Source organism: Hemiscyllium ocellatum, chromosome 9 (genome assembly GCF_020745735.1).
Source record: "Hemiscyllium ocellatum isolate sHemOce1 chromosome 9, sHemOce1.pat.X.cur, whole genome shotgun sequence".
Classification (NCBI taxonomy): Eukaryota; Metazoa; Chordata; class Chondrichthyes; order Orectolobiformes; family Hemiscylliidae; genus Hemiscyllium; species Hemiscyllium ocellatum.
In genome coordinates this window covers 104,713,823-104,730,977 of record NC_083409.1, presented here as the reverse complement: position 1 = coordinate 104,730,977, position 17,155 = coordinate 104,713,823, and the positions used below count along the sequence as shown (strand labels likewise).

At 43.1% G+C, this 17,155-nt stretch overlaps 1 protein-coding gene across 1 annotated transcript; it reads right to left on the bottom strand.

Annotated features, from left to right (window-relative positions):
- Positions 1–463: 463 nt before the first annotated feature.
- On the bottom strand, positions 464–11,585 carry dnajb4 (DnaJ heat shock protein family (Hsp40) member B4). The gene is made up of 3 exons (XM_060829999.1): positions 11,181–11,585; positions 9,084–9,664; positions 464–1,660 (listed from the first exon to the last, which is right to left on the bottom strand). The coding sequence occupies exons 1-3, from the start codon at positions 11,389–11,391 to the stop codon at positions 1,427–1,429; spliced, it is 1,026 nt and encodes a 341-aa protein (XP_060685982.1). The 5' UTR covers positions 11,392–11,585; the 3' UTR covers positions 464–1,426.
- Between the last annotated feature and the right edge of the window lie 5,570 nt (positions 11,586–17,155).

Here is a 17,155-nt window from a genome sequence, read left to right as displayed (position 1 = left end):
AAGTCTGGTCATTATCTATTGCTGTGTCTAAAATGGCTGCTTTGTGTGTAGTTATGGATTTACTTCATAAGTTCTTTATTGGTTGTGAGACAGTCTGAGGGTGCGAAGGTGTGATCATAATGCAAACTCTTTCTTTCTTAACTATTTTTCCTTGAAAGAATGAAATCTAATTTTCACACTGTTCTCTTATTTCAGTAAAAATGTAACTTTCCCATTTGCATCCACAGTTATTTGCAACCTGCTAAGTAGATTGCACTATTGACCTTTAATAAACTTAAGCTCATCCAAAAGTCTGTCCTGTAATGCTCATTAAATTCTGTCCGCTCGTCATTCCTGACCTTACTGACGTGCATTAACCTTCAATTCAGCAAAGTCTACATTTAATATTTTGAGAAACAGAATGAAAATTATTGTCTAACATCACTGGACAACACACTAACAAAAACAGACAATACACTGGATGTCAGGTATTAACTTTGTTCATGTATTTATCATTTTAACAAAATAAAAGCATTATTGTTCAGACAGTACATTTTATCATACAAGGAGCAAAAACATTTTGATTTTAGATTTTTATAAATACTGTTACTTCTGTTTGATCACTTCTGTTACTGTTTTTGTGAAGCTACAAATAAAATTGGATGTGAGCCAGTACCCTGACGTTGCTCCAATGCAGTTAATCACCCCAAATAGCTACCTCCTCTTCCAACATAACTATAACAACAGTACTTCATTCTAATGCTTCATCACTCAGTGATCCTTGCAAACACCATCCACATTTGGATGGGGAATAAAGAAAATCAATTACAACACTGGACATTGTTCACAGTTCGAGTGGGCATCACAGCAAGATTTTACATGCCCACCAAATGCACACAAGAGAATCTCAGTGGAGTTCAAAATAACAATGAACTAATCTAACAGTGCATAGACACAGACAGTCAAATTGCATGATGCTGAACTTCTTAAAGTTTGTGCGATATTTATAAGTGAGTGTTAATCTGGTGAAAATACACTTTTTGGTGAACATCGCAAACTGCAATCTGAACCCAGGCTATTTTGACTTTGAGCTAGTCCTCAAGTGTAAGCTTTGAACCAGCCTCTGAGTATCAATTTCCTCTTTTGCCAAGAATACGATTTGCTGTTTGTTGGGCAACATTTTATATTTACACGAGAGGAAAGAAAACAATTTGCTAAATAAAAAAAGTACAAAAGGTCAACGACTGCCCTGAAAAGGATATGGTAAAAAGCTTCGGTCTCTGCTTTAAGAACCACGGCAAAAGATTATTGCTGTTTGAGAGACCTCCCAAAACATGCATTGATATTTCTTCCCAGAACACGCACATGGCCCAAGCACAACACTGCAAAGCAGTTAGTTCACTATATACAGTGGAGTGATACTTCTGCTGAAGTCCAGTCCTGACATTTACGATGTGGGTAAATGTCTTTTCAGCACTTCTTTGGACGACGTGGATATAAAGTCTGGGAAAATTACTTCAAATTCCACAATCAGGTCTCCTCGGCGGTCTGGGTTTTTAGGGAACGGTAATCCCCTGCTGCTTATCCTCTTCCTTGACCCTGGTTTGATCACGTCCTGAGTTGCTAGTGGGATCGATCTGCCTTCCATGGTAGGCACATGTACGACACAACCACATAAAGCCTGGAATGACAAAAGGGAAATGGAATTAGTTGAAAGATTACTGATGGTGCTGTGACATTGTTTGTAGAATCCACACCGTGTGGAAGCAGGCCATTCGGCCCATAGAGTGCACACTGATCCTCCAAAGAGCATCCCACCCAGCCCCACCTCCCTACCTTATTCCTGTAACCCTGTATTTCCCCCATAGCTAACCCAATCAACCTGCACATGCTTGGACGCTATGCGCAAGTTGGCATGGTCAACCCACCTAACCTTCAATCTTTGGATTGTGGAAGGAAACCAGAGCAAACCCACGCAGACACAGGGAGCATGTGCAAACTCCACACAGTCGCCAGATGGTGGAATTGAACCTAGGTCCCTGTCACTGGGAGGCAGCAGTGCTAACCACTGAGCTACCGTGCCACTATTGTGGCTTTACCTTATTTGATTAATTTTCCTCGGAAGGGGCAGCCCACATTAGATCTCATGTGTGCCCAGTCTTCATACTAAACCCAGATGGTGACGTGAGGGTATTATTGAACTAGTAACCCAGATACCCAGGTTAGCACCCTAGGTTCAAATCCCAACATCACAATTAAAGTAGCTCCAAACCCACAGCAAAATTGTTTCTCCTTAACTGATGACGGAGATGGCCTAACAAGCCTTAAATAAAACCTTCCAACCTCTACCACTTAGCAGGACAAGGGCAGCAAATGCGCTGGAGCACTAATTATGCTCCATGCCAAATGCCACTCTGACTTGGAACAATCCCACCTTACCATTTCTTTTACACATAGCAAGATCCCAGAAAGAACAATGAGATGAGTGACTGACTGGCTGAAAAACCTTTTCCATGGGGGTTGATTGAGTATGTTAGCTTAAATACTCTTGAAAACCCAATGCCACGATCAAAGGCTTCAGTTTCATGACACATCAAAAAAAAAGCAGCACCTCTAACAGTGCAGCACTCCATCATTACTGCAGTATGTCAGCTTGGTTCAGCCCCCTTTTGTGGGGAAAATTACCCTTGTGGGAAGTGGCAATAAAAAGGAAAAGAAAGAGGTCATTATTGTGAGAAAGTCAGTCAGTTTAATAAAGTACATTAACAGAAGGTTTAATACTGCAGTGAAGAAAGACAGAAACACAGGAGCAGAAGTTGGCCATTTAGCCTTTTGGTCCTGCTCCACCATTCCAGATCATGGCTGATCACCTATCTCAATTTTCTCGTGCTCTACTCACACCTCTGAATGTCATTGGTATGTAGAAATTCCTCAATCAATCACGGTTTTAAACATACTCAATAAGTGAGCTTCCACGGCCCTCTGGTTTATAATTATGATTGTTAAACCAATAATTCTGACAATGTTGTTAATTTGTAAAAGTGACTGTCATTAATGTAGCAATTGGACGTCAGGTACTTCCAATGCTCAAAGTGAGACCAAAATAGATGACATGAGGTAAGTTAATGTCAAAGTGGTTTTAAAATTGAATCAAGTGCAGAGACTGTCCACTGTCAAAATGTTTAAATTTCTTCATGTCACGAGAGAAATATATGCACACCATGTACCCGGGCACAGTCACAGCTCTATCCTGAACAGGAGGTTTACATTGCAGCTAGATGGGACCCAAGCCATTTCAAGTGGCAACTGTTGTACAAATGGGTTAGTACCCAAAAGGGACATCAGAAGACAAGCTTCAACCATCAGGATGTAAAGAACTGCTCCTGGAAGGAGCTAATCAGAGTTGCGCAGGGTTCTCCTTATACTACTCAGTACTTTTAAATTGGCCATGACTGTCTCATCTTAGATAGTAACTAGCTACGAAGTAATGTGTAATGAAACCTCTACTGTTAACTAAGACAGAACCTAGCTTCTGACTGACATTTATGTATACCTCCTTTCCCACATGGTCTCGGTATTTTTTCCTATTACCAGCAAGAGGCATTAACGGCAGTGAATCTCCACAAGATATCCCTAATGGTTTCTACAAATATAGGCAGCATGGATGCACAACATTTCCAGGTAATGACAATAATAGGTTTCATTTCAATAGTTCCGTTAACTTGGCAAAATTTCCAAAATACTTCACAGAAATGTCATCATGTACAATTGTCAGTGAGCCATTGGAGGACGCAATGGGAAATGTTTGGTCAAAGAGGTCGGCTTTAAGATGCATCTTAAACAGATGGTGGGAGGGATGAAGAGAACATTCCAGAGCTACCTATTATCTATGTTCTAATAAGTAAGACATTACAGCTAAGCCTGATCCTGTTTTGCCTAAGTTGCACGTGAACACACAAAAATTTAGATGTGGTGTGGCTGATTACATGCACTGAATAATTACAAGGCGTTTTCATTTCCTTTGCTGAGGTCAATGTGGCATCTCAGCTGAGATCAGTTAGTTCAGTCAGCCAGAGAACTGGATCTTGGAGGCTTTCACCCTCAATAACTTTCAGTTGCTTCCCAGGTTATTAACAGCAGAATCACAGAATTGTAATGGAGTTTTAAAAACTGACTCAATTCCAGCCTTTTCCATATTTTGGGGCAAAGATCTTTGGACAACTTGGTATTACATTACTGAAACTTTCTTTAAACCTTTACTTTGAAAGCATTCATAAAGGACACAAGAATTAATGTTAGTAATTGAACTTAATCAAACTTAAATTTGTAATTAAACTTGCTGTTCATTGTACAGTACTTGTCATATTGCCAAAAAGAAGACATTTTGTGTGAACTTTTTGCCTTGCATTCATTAGGACAGTTTGCAAGAATATCAATTCAAGGAGATTTACAAGCATGAGAGGAGAGTGCTGATTGGTTGGCAAACATACTCTGATTGGTTGGGTGTTCACCTTTAAGAAAGCACCTTTAATGCTGACTGACTGCCAGGTTTGATTTAAATTTCCAAAAGGCAAGTTGACTTTGCGTGTTCACGTCATTGTCAGTGAATGAACCAGCCAATGTTCAAGTTGGAACAGACACCGCTCCCAATACACACGGTGGGCCCAACTGATAATCCTAACTTCATTTGTCAGCGTAATTCCTTGCATATTCAGGCCTATCCAGCAAATTGTAATTGTCCAATTGCCAAATCACATCTTATATTGGGTAAAATGTTGGGAGTTTTGCAGGTGCAAGCCAACTGGGTACAGTCAGTACCTTGCTTGTTGGATGTGATCCACCAATTGTTCAGACGTATGGTCCACATATGTGGCATCACATTGGCGTCAAAATTGACATACAACATTGCTCATTTGTGATAAGCATTTTGGCTTGATGGCAACATTCTATTCGTGGTGAACGTCACTTGTGCTGCACAGTACAGCTTAAAACAGCTGTTCACCTGTTGCTCGAACACTTGACATGACTTCTCCTTTCATGGTAATTGGGAGATGGACTGGGCACTTTTCAAGACCAAGAGGTGACCACCTTAGGGCTGTTCATGAATTTGCACAATTTACAGTGGGAAATGATCTGATCAGTTGTTGTCCACCTTGATGATTTTGACATGTTCCGTATCCACACTAAGTCTGCATGGTGAACAATTCAACCCTAGTTCAGAATTTGCCTGAAAAAAAAGACTCCTTTTACGACACATGGAACCGTAGAAATGTCGATGTATCTACAGGCAGTCATCAAGAGCCCTCTGGCCAATTTCTCAATTCGGACATTGAGAAAAAGGAGCTCATTCAGCCACACCATTTCAAATGTGAATTTGAGTGCAGCATCAGGCCTGTTAAAACTTGCAAGGGAATTCTTACATGTAACTGCTGATTCAAATACAGCAGATGTATATCACCTACGTACCAGAAATATGCAAGGGGTAGGTGGTTAGGTATCATTCCAACAAGGTTACATTTCTCATGGAACCCAACAAGGATACTTGCAAGGAGTGAGCCAAGTAGGGATACCATGGCAACACCATGGGCATCCCTGATGTTGTTGAAACTGATTGATTGCACGATTTGCTATGTTCATCATTTCGTGAATCAATATTCACTGAACCTATGGTGAGTCTAAATCCCCATGACACATTGCTGAGGTTCAGATGCCTATAGCTTTGACATGTGGTACATTGCTGAATCAGCTAACAATGTCAAATGAACATGAGTATTGCTAGCAATATGAAAGTCCCATATGGTTTTCACAAATTTAGATTGGATTCCCTACAGTGTGGAAACAGGCTCTTCGGCACAACAAGTCCACACCGACCCTCCGAAGAGTAACCCACCCCCCTCTGACCAATGCACCTAACAACTATAGACAATTTAGCACGGCCAATTCATCTGACCTGCACATCTTTGGAATGTGGGAGGAAACCGGAGCACCCGGAGGAACCTCACGCAGACACAGGGAGAATGTGCAAATTCCACACAGACAGTCGCTCACGGCTGGAATCGAACCTAGGACCCTGGCACTGTGAGGCAGCAGTGCTAACCACTGAGCCACCATGCCGCCCTAAATGTGAAGGAATTCTTCATCAAGACTGATTATAGCAATTTGCCCAACCATTTAGCCAATTCCTGTCTGCAGAGCCAGTCACAGATAAGGTGGAAAGGAATACCACTTTACTTAAACTTCTGAGAGGATAGTTAGCTTCTTCGTCACAAATATTTCAATCACAGTCAAAGATCTGCAATGCAGAACTACAGCTCCTCACTTGATCAGTAAAGGTTCTGGCAAATCTTTTTGTACCATATGGAAAGGTCATACTTGTTTTTTAAAGAAGTATTTCACAGGATGTTGATATTGCTAGCAAGGCCAGCATTCACTGCCAGTCTCCAAACTTGTAATTAAAATGCTTACTGTGCTTCAAGAAACAGCTCCAAGCAAACAGAACTGGACGACTGTCAAGGCTAATCAGTCCATAATGCCTGTAATATCTTTTAAGAACTATTCAATTAGCCATACGACCCCTGCACTTCAGCCCATACTCTGGAATTTTCCCCTGTCAAGTATTTATCCAATTAACTTTGAAAAGCCACTCTTTTAGGCAATACAATACAGATCATAACATTGTGTTGTGTATAATAAATTTTCATCTTCTTTACAGTCCTTTTTCAAATTACTGCAAAATCTGCATCTGCTGATTTCTGATCCTATAAGTGGAAACATTTTGCCCTATTTATTGATTTAAAACTGCTGAGAATTTAAAACCCCATCAAATCTATTCTTCACCTCTCTGCTCCCAGCAGAATAAGCCCAGCTTCTCTTGTTCGTCCAAATCCCTCATCTCTTGTTGTCATTTCTATGAAGTTCCTTTGAATCCTTTCCAGGGTTTTCACATTCTTCCTAAAGCGTTGTGCCCAGAATTGGGCACAATACTCCAGCTGACGCTCAAGCATTCATTTATAAATGTTTTGGATAGTGTGCTTGCTTTGGCATTTTTTTATATTGTCAACAATTCTACTGTGCCAGTTATGCTCAGATTCTCATCCTTAGTAGGCATCCCTCACTAGATAGCTTTTCGTTGGGCTTAGCCAATTCCCTACGGTTTTCCGATTCTGATCTTCATGGTGTACCATCCTGCACCCAAGTTTCCATTGCCCTCTTGAGAAGACAAGACTCCCCCACACCATTTACAATAACATTGTAAGCACCTGGCTAGTAGATGGGTACTTCCGTGGCATGGACATTGTCAAGACTCACAATAACAACGTGTGATTTTCCTGTTCAATATTTATCCATAAACTGACAACCATTAAAAACAACAAAACTATCTGGTCAAATTAGCTAACTAATTACAATGTCTAAAAGGCATTTGGATAAGTACATGAATAGGAAAGCTTTGGGGGTGCATGGGCCAGGAGCAGGTAGGTGGAATTATGCTTAGTTTGGGATTATGGTCGGCATGGACTGGTTGGATCGAAGCGTCTGTTTGACTCAGTATTGTCCCTGGGATCCTGCTGTGAACCAATTGGCTGTCATGGTTCCTACAGTACAGAAATGACTACACTTAAAAGGTGCTTCATTAGTCATAACATGCTAAGGACATCTGATAGTAGGCACTATAAAAAATGCATGTTCCCTCAGTCCTTGATCATTGTAAATTTATAACTCCCATTGTTGATATTGTAGCATTGCTCTCTGAGTGACACAGTCCGCTGTTGACCTTCTTTATTTTTCTGTCTTAATTTGAATGTTGAACAAATTTTACCTTATGTATTAATAGCATGAGAAAGTTGGGAAAAGGTTCATTCAGCATCAAGTCTGTTTTATTTCCTAGCACATGCATTGTTACTTAAACTGTGAATGTAACCTCTTCCCCAGATCCCCTACAATAATAGAACATTTCCAAATCTGAAAATCACATGTAGCAACATCCAAAACTGCTAGTATATGACCAAGACAGGCAAAAATTTCTGAACAAAGCAGAAAATTGAAAAATTATTCCTGCTGTCCCTTCCTAATCCTGAAGATCATAATGTCTTGATTACTACTCCAGCTCGTTCAGCACAATTGGTCATATCAATTTCAGGATATTCTGGTCTCTATGACTCATTTATAGATGAGCTGTCAGAGAAGGCCAGATATAAAAGCAGGTCTGCTGTGAGAAGGGTTATAACTACTGGTATGTCATAAAAAAAAATTTCCAAAAATAAAATCAACTTGAATTCATTATTTATAGCTCTCTAAAACTGTCTGTTTTTGCGCCACAGAACATCACTCAGGAGAATTTTCAAATATAGGCCTTTGACTAACCAAGAGATGAATGGGAGAATTATCAACATGACTGGATACTTGCTTTTGGATTCCAGTTTGGAGAGACAGCCTGTTCAATCCTCATAGTGTCCTCCAGCTGGTTACAGAGGGCCAGGGGCACTAGTAGATGGCCAAGACCTTGATCATATCTCGCCAACAGGTTTTCATAAAAAAAGGTGCTGGAATTGTTGACGGGAACAACAAACTTTTCATTTACATAGAGCCTATTAAAAAGAATTGGAACATTCCAAGGTGCTTCACAGCAGTATTCAGTCAAAACCTGACACCAAACCAGATAACTGTACAGGAGACCAAATGCTCAGTCAGAGGTGAAGAGGTTTAAGTAGTGAAGAGGTGGAGAGGTTTAACCTCAAAGCAGCTGAAGGCAGTGAAAACTGGGGATTCAAAAGAAGCCTGAGGTAATAGTTTACAAAGAAAAATCAAAAGTTGACCAGATAGAGCCCTTGTGATACAACGGTAGAGTTTCTATCTCTGAGACAGGAGGCCCAAGTTCAAGACCCACTGAGTCCAGAGATGTATAATAACATCCCCGAACAGGTTGATTAGAAAATGCAAAAGAGGCCAGAACTGGAGAAGCCACGTAATCTCAGGGTTGACAGAGAGGCCTCGTTGTAGGGATGGAGGAAATCATTTCTTATTTTAACCGTAGTTTATCCAATAGACAGGAAAACGGAAATGAAACAAAGTACAAACTTTATAAAATGATCTAAAAGTATACATACCTCCCTCAGGCTGACGCGGGCATTGTAGATAATATTCGATCCATCTCTCTTAAAGTGGGAGTGAGGCTTGTCTTTGAGTACAAAAACCACATCTGCTGGGATAGTGTTTGGTGTTTCGTCCCCTTCTTTTGGGAATGTGATTTTGGTTCCCTCTTTCCAGCCCTTTTTAATTTCGATAGTCAGTATCTTGTCCTCCATCCTGATGGTCCTACCATCTGGGTTCAGCCGCTTCCTGGAGATCTTCATCCTCTTGGTAGAGCCATTAAAGATCTCCTCCAGGGACACCCGCAGCTCATGGATGATGGGCGGGTCTTGCCTGCGCCGCATCTGTCCCATCAGTCCTCCGCCATGCCTGTCCCTCGGGAAGCCATTCATGCTGAAGCCTGAAAACTGGGCAAAGGGGTCAGAGTCCACATCCATGCCCTCTTCCTGGTGTCCATTTGCCATCCTCCTGCCGAAGAACATCTCAAAGGGGTTGGCACCCCCAAAGAATGCTGCAAAGGTGGCATGAGGGTCTCCATGGAAGGTGTAGCGGAATGTTCCTCCTTGTTCATCGGGACCACCAGCTCCTCCTTTCAGCCCTGGATGAGGAAAAGGGAGTATGTTTACCAATTCTGAAGGGTTACAACAGACGTGTAAACATTTCTCTCTCCACAGATCTGCTGAGCATCTCCAGCGTTCTCTGTGCTTGTTAAAGGACACGTACTACCAGCCTGTGGCAAAACACATCCCCTGACACCCTCACTAACAAGAGGAAGTTAGCTTTGGAAGTCAATTGGAATTCTACTCACTGTGATCGATACAGCTTCAAGTAACAGAGGAGCACTTGGAGATACAGGAAAAAGGGGGCTCCATGGGGCAGAGACCAATGATCCAACTGAATTGTGGAGCAAGATTGGTTGGAATAGTATAAAATGATATTTTGTTTTGTTTATCAAAGGCCAGAATTTGTCACCCATCCCCCAAACATCCTTGCTCTGCATGGTTTGCTAGGCCATTTCAGAGTCAACACATTACTGTGGGTCTGGAGTCACATGTATACCATACTGGGTAAGGATGGCAGTTTCCTTCCCTAAGCGTTGATGTGAACCTGGTGGATGATTACAAAAATCAATGATCTTTTAATTTGAATTTAAACTCCACCAATGGACACAGAGATGTACAGCACAGAAACAGACCCTCCAGTCCCAACTCGTCCATGCCAACCAGATATCCCAGCCCAATCTATTCCCACCTGCCAGCACCTGGCCCGTATCCCTCAATGCTGGCATTTGTACCCATGCCACCCACCCCACCCCACCCCTCTCCCAACCAGTAGCCTGGGCATCTGGATTTCTGGTCCAGTGAAAGCATCATGAGCACCAACATCTCTCCCATATTAGGAGGGGGAAGTGCAGGGTTGTGGGGAAAGAGTGGGAGAAAATAGATCCCTCTCCAAAAGAGCTCACTCAAATATGAGGGTAGAACAGCCCCCTTCAGTGCTACAGTATTCCTGAGAGTGGAGTTACAGATTGAAACAGTCAACTGAATAGCAGAGCACACATGAAGAGCCCTAGGGACCCAAGTCCATGCTGCAAAATCCATGGAGCTATTGAATATCCATTTCGTTCAAAGAAATGTTCTATTTAAAGTGCAGTACATTCAAAGACACACAGCCACCCACCCCGCACCCCATGAGTATTTGGATTTATGATCACTGCCACTCAAACTCTGACTTGCTGCCATTACATACGAAGAGAAGGCCACTTAGCCCCTTCCAACCTGTTCTATCATTCACATTCTCCAGAGGTTGAGGGAATACCAGATCAGAAAACCCAGACTGGGCTTTCCAATGAAGTGGGAGGGAGGACAGAGACTGATCGCTTCGGAAAACGGCAGCTGTCCTTGATGGGGAGGGCAAGTTCTTTCAGTGCCTGGACTGACAGCTTGCTGGTGTGGGGGTGTATATGTCAACTCCGCGAGAAGGAAATAGCAAACGGGGTGGTGGAGGGGTGAGAATGCAGCAATAGCTCATTCATGTCAAGCCCTTCCACCTACAGACTGGCCTCTCATTCCCCACACAGGGCGGTGGCTTTGGTTTTAATATTCCACACTCACCTTCCTCCCCAAACTGGTCATAGATCTCTCTCTTCTTGGGGTCACTCAGGACCTCGTAAGCTTCGGCCACTTCTTTGAACTTCTCCTCGGCGTTCGCGGCTTTATTCTTGTCCGGGTGCCACCTCAGGGCTTGTTTCCGATAAGCCTTCTTGATGTCTTCCTCGGAAGCTCCTTTCTGCAAGCCCAGGATGCTGTAATAGTCCTTGCCCATGGCTGCACAGGGAGGATGGTGGGGTTAGAGCTGGCTGTTTGTTGTACCCACACAGACACTGTATTGCTCAGGCAGCAGCAGCAACTCTCTCTCTCTCACTGTGTCACTGACTCGCTCACTGTCTGCAGCGGCCTCTATATAAAACCCTTCCCCGCCAGGCTCCTGGGAAAACGCCAGCTCCTTCCAGAACATGCAGCAACAACGTCATTTCCCCACCTCCCCACTGACGCAAACTTTTCGGCATTCCTTCCAAATTGCGTTTCTCCCCGAAAGAAGTGCTTAAAAGGTCAAATTATGCTCCTCAGGACCGTATTTCCTTTTTGTTTGGGAAAAGGGCCGGGGCGGGAACACAATGGGGTGTCTGCAGAGGCCAGTTGTGACTGGGAGCTCCTGCAGGTTTTCTCATAGTGACCCTGGAGCTGTGGGAGATCCCCCAGTCACAGCTGGCCTGGGAAGGCACCCGCTGTGGGACATCACCTCCTTCCTGCTGTCTGGCATGTTCGTCAGGTAGACCTTTTCCAATCAATCTGTTCAGAGATGTTGTTACACTCACCCGGAGTAAAGTGGGACTTCAACCAGTGTCTCATGGATCAAAGGCAAGGACACCACCACTACATCAGAATAGCCCTCTACATTTGTAATGGTGTTTTCCAATCACTCCATTGAGAGATGTTGTTACATAATTCTGAGGACAAGGTGGGATTTCAATCCCAGGTCTACTGGCCCAGAGGTAGAGACACTACAAAGAAAGAACAAAGAAGAACAAAGAAAATTTACAGCCCAGGAACAGGCCCTTCGGCCCTCCAAGCCTGAGCCGATCCTAATCTACTGTCAAAGCCTGTCGCCCAATTCCTGAGCATCTGTATCCCTCTGCTCCCCACCTACTCATGCATCTGTGCAGACGCATCTTAAATGAATCCACCGTGCCTGTCTCTACTACCTCTGCTGGCAACACATTCCAAACACCCACCACCCTCTGTGTAAAGTATTTGCCGCGTATATCCCCTTTAAAATTTCCACCTCTCACATTGAAAGGGTGGCCTCTCGTTATTGAATCCCTCACCCTGGGAAAAAGCTTGTCTCCATCCTGTCTATACCCTTCATGATTTTGTAAACCTCAATCAGGTCCCCCCTCAATCTCCTTTTTTTCTAATGAAAACAAACCTAACCTACTCAACCGCTCTTCATAGCCAGCACCTTCCAGACCAGGCAACATCCTCGTAAACCTTCTCTGCACCCTTTCCAAAGCGTCCACATCCTTTTGGTAATGTGGTGACCAGAACTGTAGACTACCACTGCATTAGAATAGCCCTCTACATTTGTAATGTCTTCCAATCACTCCATTAAGAGATGTTGTTACACATTTCTGATAACAAGGTGGGATTTCAATCCCAGGTCTACTGGCTCACAGGTAAGTACAATACCATTGCATTGGAAGAGCCCTGTACATTTGTTTGATATTTTCCAATCACTCCATTAAGATGTTGTTACACATCTCTGAGAACAAGGTGGGACTTGAACCTGGTCTACTGGTTCATGGGTAGGGACACTATCATTGCATCATAAGAGCCCTGTATATTTGTATTGGTATTTTCCAATCATCCCTTTAAGAGATGTTATTACACACTCCTGGAGCAAGGTGGGACTTGACCCTGAGTCTCCTAGCATCTCATTTGCTGTTCGGGTAATTGTAGTAATGAATGGAGTTAGATCAAAGGTCACCCTTTTCCACCCCAAAATATACATTATTTTGAATTATACCTGCGTGGGTTTTCTCTGGTAACTCCGGTTTCCTCCCACAATCCAAAGATGTGCAAGTTGGGTGAATTGGCCATGCTAAATTTCCCAGAGTGTTCAGGAATGTTAGGTGTAAATGTAGAGTAATAGGGTAGCAGAATGGGTCGGTATGGACATGTTGGGCCGAATGGCCTGTTTCCATACTGTAGGGAGTCTACGATGATTCAGTCTGGCAGTGTCACAGGTGAGTTTGGATTCCTTTAAGTTTCTGCATTGTCGAGGTGGTCTTCATTTCGACTTAGGGCTGCTGCTGCAGAGGCAAGTTTGGGTTCTTGGTGGTGTGGAGGTGGAGGAGATGGGTTTGCGCTTGGTGGCATCATTGCCATCTGCATTGGCGAGGTCCAGGGAGGACTTTTACAGACCTGGGCTGGGATAGTGCCATACATATTATTAAAGTGATGGGAGAAATGTTCATTAGATTAGATTCCCTACAGTGTGGAACAAGCCCTTTGGCCCAACCAGTCCACACCGAGCCTCCAGAGAATAACCCACCCAGACCCATTTCCCTCTGACTAATGCACCTAACACTACGAGCAATTTAGCATGGCCAATTCACCTGACCTGCTCATCTTTGGACTGTGGGAGGAAACCAGAACACCCAGAGGAAACCCACACAGACACAGGGAAAATGTGCAAACTCCACACAGACAGACGCCCGAGGCTGGGATTGAACCTGGGACCCTGGTGCTGTGAGGCAGCAGTCTTAGCCACCGTGCCGCCCCAATTGAATTGGTATTTACCATGAAGATAGAACAGATAGACATGAAGTTGAATGATAAGTAATTAGGTAAGATAAATATAAAGTTCATTTATTAAATGAACTCATCAAAACTAAAGAAGATGATAAAACCTTTGGTCCTGATGGATTGCAGCTATGCATCTTTAAAATCCTAAGGAAGAGAAAGCAGAGGAATTACTACTGCACATTTGTGCAAGTTTGCTGTTTAATTTTCATCTGGAGTGGAGAGCGAGGAGAAGCTGCGGGGATTAACCTCCAGCACTGCTGACACTGCCCGGCTCTAATAACTTCCAACGGGAGGCTGACACAGGAAGTATCAGCTCTTTTCTCCCCTTACAGATGCTGCCAGACCTGCTGAGATTTTCCAGCATTTTCTCTTTTGGGTTAAGTATGCCCAGCGTTTGTTGCTAAACTGAAGGTGTCTGTTTGAAGTTCAGAAGTTTGTTTTAGGAAGAGATATTTCTCAGGAATAGTTCTAATTTAATTTATATCTTACATCAACTGCTTGGACACACAGCTGCGCAGATTTATTTCTCGACTTGAATCACTGCCCATGTAGTTGCAGGCTTTGTCTCTCTTCCTCCTTCCTAAAGTGGCGTTGTTTTGATCTTTTTACCCCAAAGTTCCAAAACAACGCAACAGCTTATAAAACAGTAATTACTGTTCCAACAATTTGAGGAAATCTGCTCCAACACTGAAAATACCTCAAAAAAGGAACAACTTTTTCCCACCCTCTATCTTGGATTACCCACAATAAACAAAGGCTTTTTGTCGTTTATATAAATGATTTGGATGCCAACATATGTTTAGTAAGTTTGCAGATAACACAAAAGGTGTTATGGACAGCGAAGAAGGTTATCTCAGAGTACAACGAGAACTTGATCAGATGGGCCAATGGCTGAGGAGCGGCAGATGGAGTTTAATTTGGATAAATGTGAGGTGCTGCATTTTGGAAAAGCAAATCAGGGCAGGATGTATATACTCAGTGGTAAGGTCCTGGGGAGTGTTGCTGAACAAAGAGACCTTGGAGGTTCATAGCTCCTTGAAAGTGGGATCACAGGTAGATTGTACAGTAAAGAAGGCATTTGGTATGTTTGCCTACACAGGTCAGTCCATTGTGTATAGGAGTTGGGAGGTCATGTTGTGACTGTACAGGACATTGGTTAGGTCAATTTTGGAATATTGTGTGCAATTCTGGTCTCCCTGCTATAGGAAGGATGTTCTGAAACTTGAAATGCTTCAGAAAAGATTTACGATGATGTTGCCAGGCTTGTAGGATTTGAACTATAAGGAGGGAACAAATAAGCCGGGATCATTTCCCTGGAATGTCAAAGGCTGAGGGATGAGCTTATAGAGGTTTATAAAATCATTAGGGGCATGGATTGGGTAAATAGACAAGGTTTCTTTCCCTGGGGTGGGGGGATTCCAGAACTAGAGGGTTCAGGGTGAGAGGGGAAAGATTTAAAAGGGACCTAAGGGACAACATTTTCACACTGAGGGTGGTGTGTGTATGGAATGAGCTGTCAGAGGAAGTAGTGGAGGCTGGTACGATTACAACATTTAAAAGGCATCTGGATGGGTATATGAATAGAAAGGGTCTAGAGGAATAGGGACGGGCAAATGAGACTAGATTAGGTTAGGATATCTGGCCAGCATGGACAAGTTGGACTGAAGGGCCTGATTCCGTGCTGTACATCTCGACTACTTTATGACTCATAGTCGGTGGAGGCAAGATGGCATCAAAGAGTGGTGGCCTTTATTCCAGTGCCACAGGCGCAGTGAAGGGAACCCATACCTGGCCACCAGGCCCATGGCCCCATGATGGAGCACTTAACAAGAAGGACTGTAAAGTTGGACTTTTTCTGCCTTTACATTCTATGTTTTGCATTATTTTCTGTGTTTTAAGGTGGCTCCAGAGAGTGGCGATACTATATACAAAACTTTTCACTGCATTTTGTAACAAGATGCATGTGCCAATAAATAAATCAATCAATCAGTTCCGATTCATTTTTTTTAAATAGGTAACTCCTTACCTTTAAACATTCCCCAACCCCCACCACCACTACCATGCTAATTCTGGATTCTTCCAGAAGAGGAAGAATTCATACTACATCTTCCTTACATGTATTAATAAAATTACCTCTAACTCTTCCAAACACCAGCAGATACAAGCCTAACCTGTCCAACATTTCTTCATGAGCCAATCCCTCCATATCAGTGCTCAAATGCTGAAAGACCTGAACAATATCCAGACTTAGACTTACAAATCTAAAGGGCAAAAGAGGACATTGGGCTATTGGAAAATGACCCTGGCAAAATAGAAATGAGGAACAAAGAAATGGCTGAGGAACTGAACAAGCACTTTGTGTCAATCATCACAGTGGAAGACACAAGTAACATCCCAAAAATTCAAGAGAATCAGGGGAAGAGGTGAATATGGTGGCCATCACCAAGGAGAGGGTGCTAGAAAAACTGCAAGGTCTGAAGGTGGATAAATCACATGGATCAGATGGTCTACACCCCAGCCTTCTTAAGGAGATAGCTTAAGAGAAAATGGAGGTGTTAGTGTTGATCTTCCAGGAATCAGGGTGTCAGGGAAGGTCCTAGAGATTAGAAAATTGCTAATGTTACTCCAGTTTAAAAAGGGAGTAAGGCAAAAAAAAACCCCAGCAAACTACAGGCCAATTAGCCTGACCTCAGTCACTTGTAAGATTTTGGAGTCCATTGTGGAGGATGAGATTTCTGAATACTTGGGGAAGTGCATTGTAAAATAGGGCAAAGTCAGTATGGTTTCATCAAAGTTGGGGGGGGGGGAGTTATGTCTGACAAATCTGTTAGAATTCTTTGAAGAGGTAATGAGCAAGTTAAACAAAGGAGTGCCAATGGATGTTATCTGCCTGGACTTCCAGAAGGCCTTTGACAAGGTGCTGCACAGGAGGCTGCTGAGTTAGATAGGGGCCCCTGATGTTAGAGGCAAGGTGCGAGCATGGATAGGGAATTGGCTCTCTGGCAGAAAGCAGAGAGTGTGGATAAAAGAGTCTTTCTCAGGATGGCAGCCGGTGATAAGTGGTGCTCCGCAAGGGTCAGTGTTGGCACTACAACTTTTCATTTTGTACATTAATGATCTATATGAAGGAACTGATAGTATTCAAGCTTAATTTACAGATGATACAAAGATAGATGGAGAGGCAGGTAGTATTGAGGAGGCAGGGAGGCTGTGGAAGGATT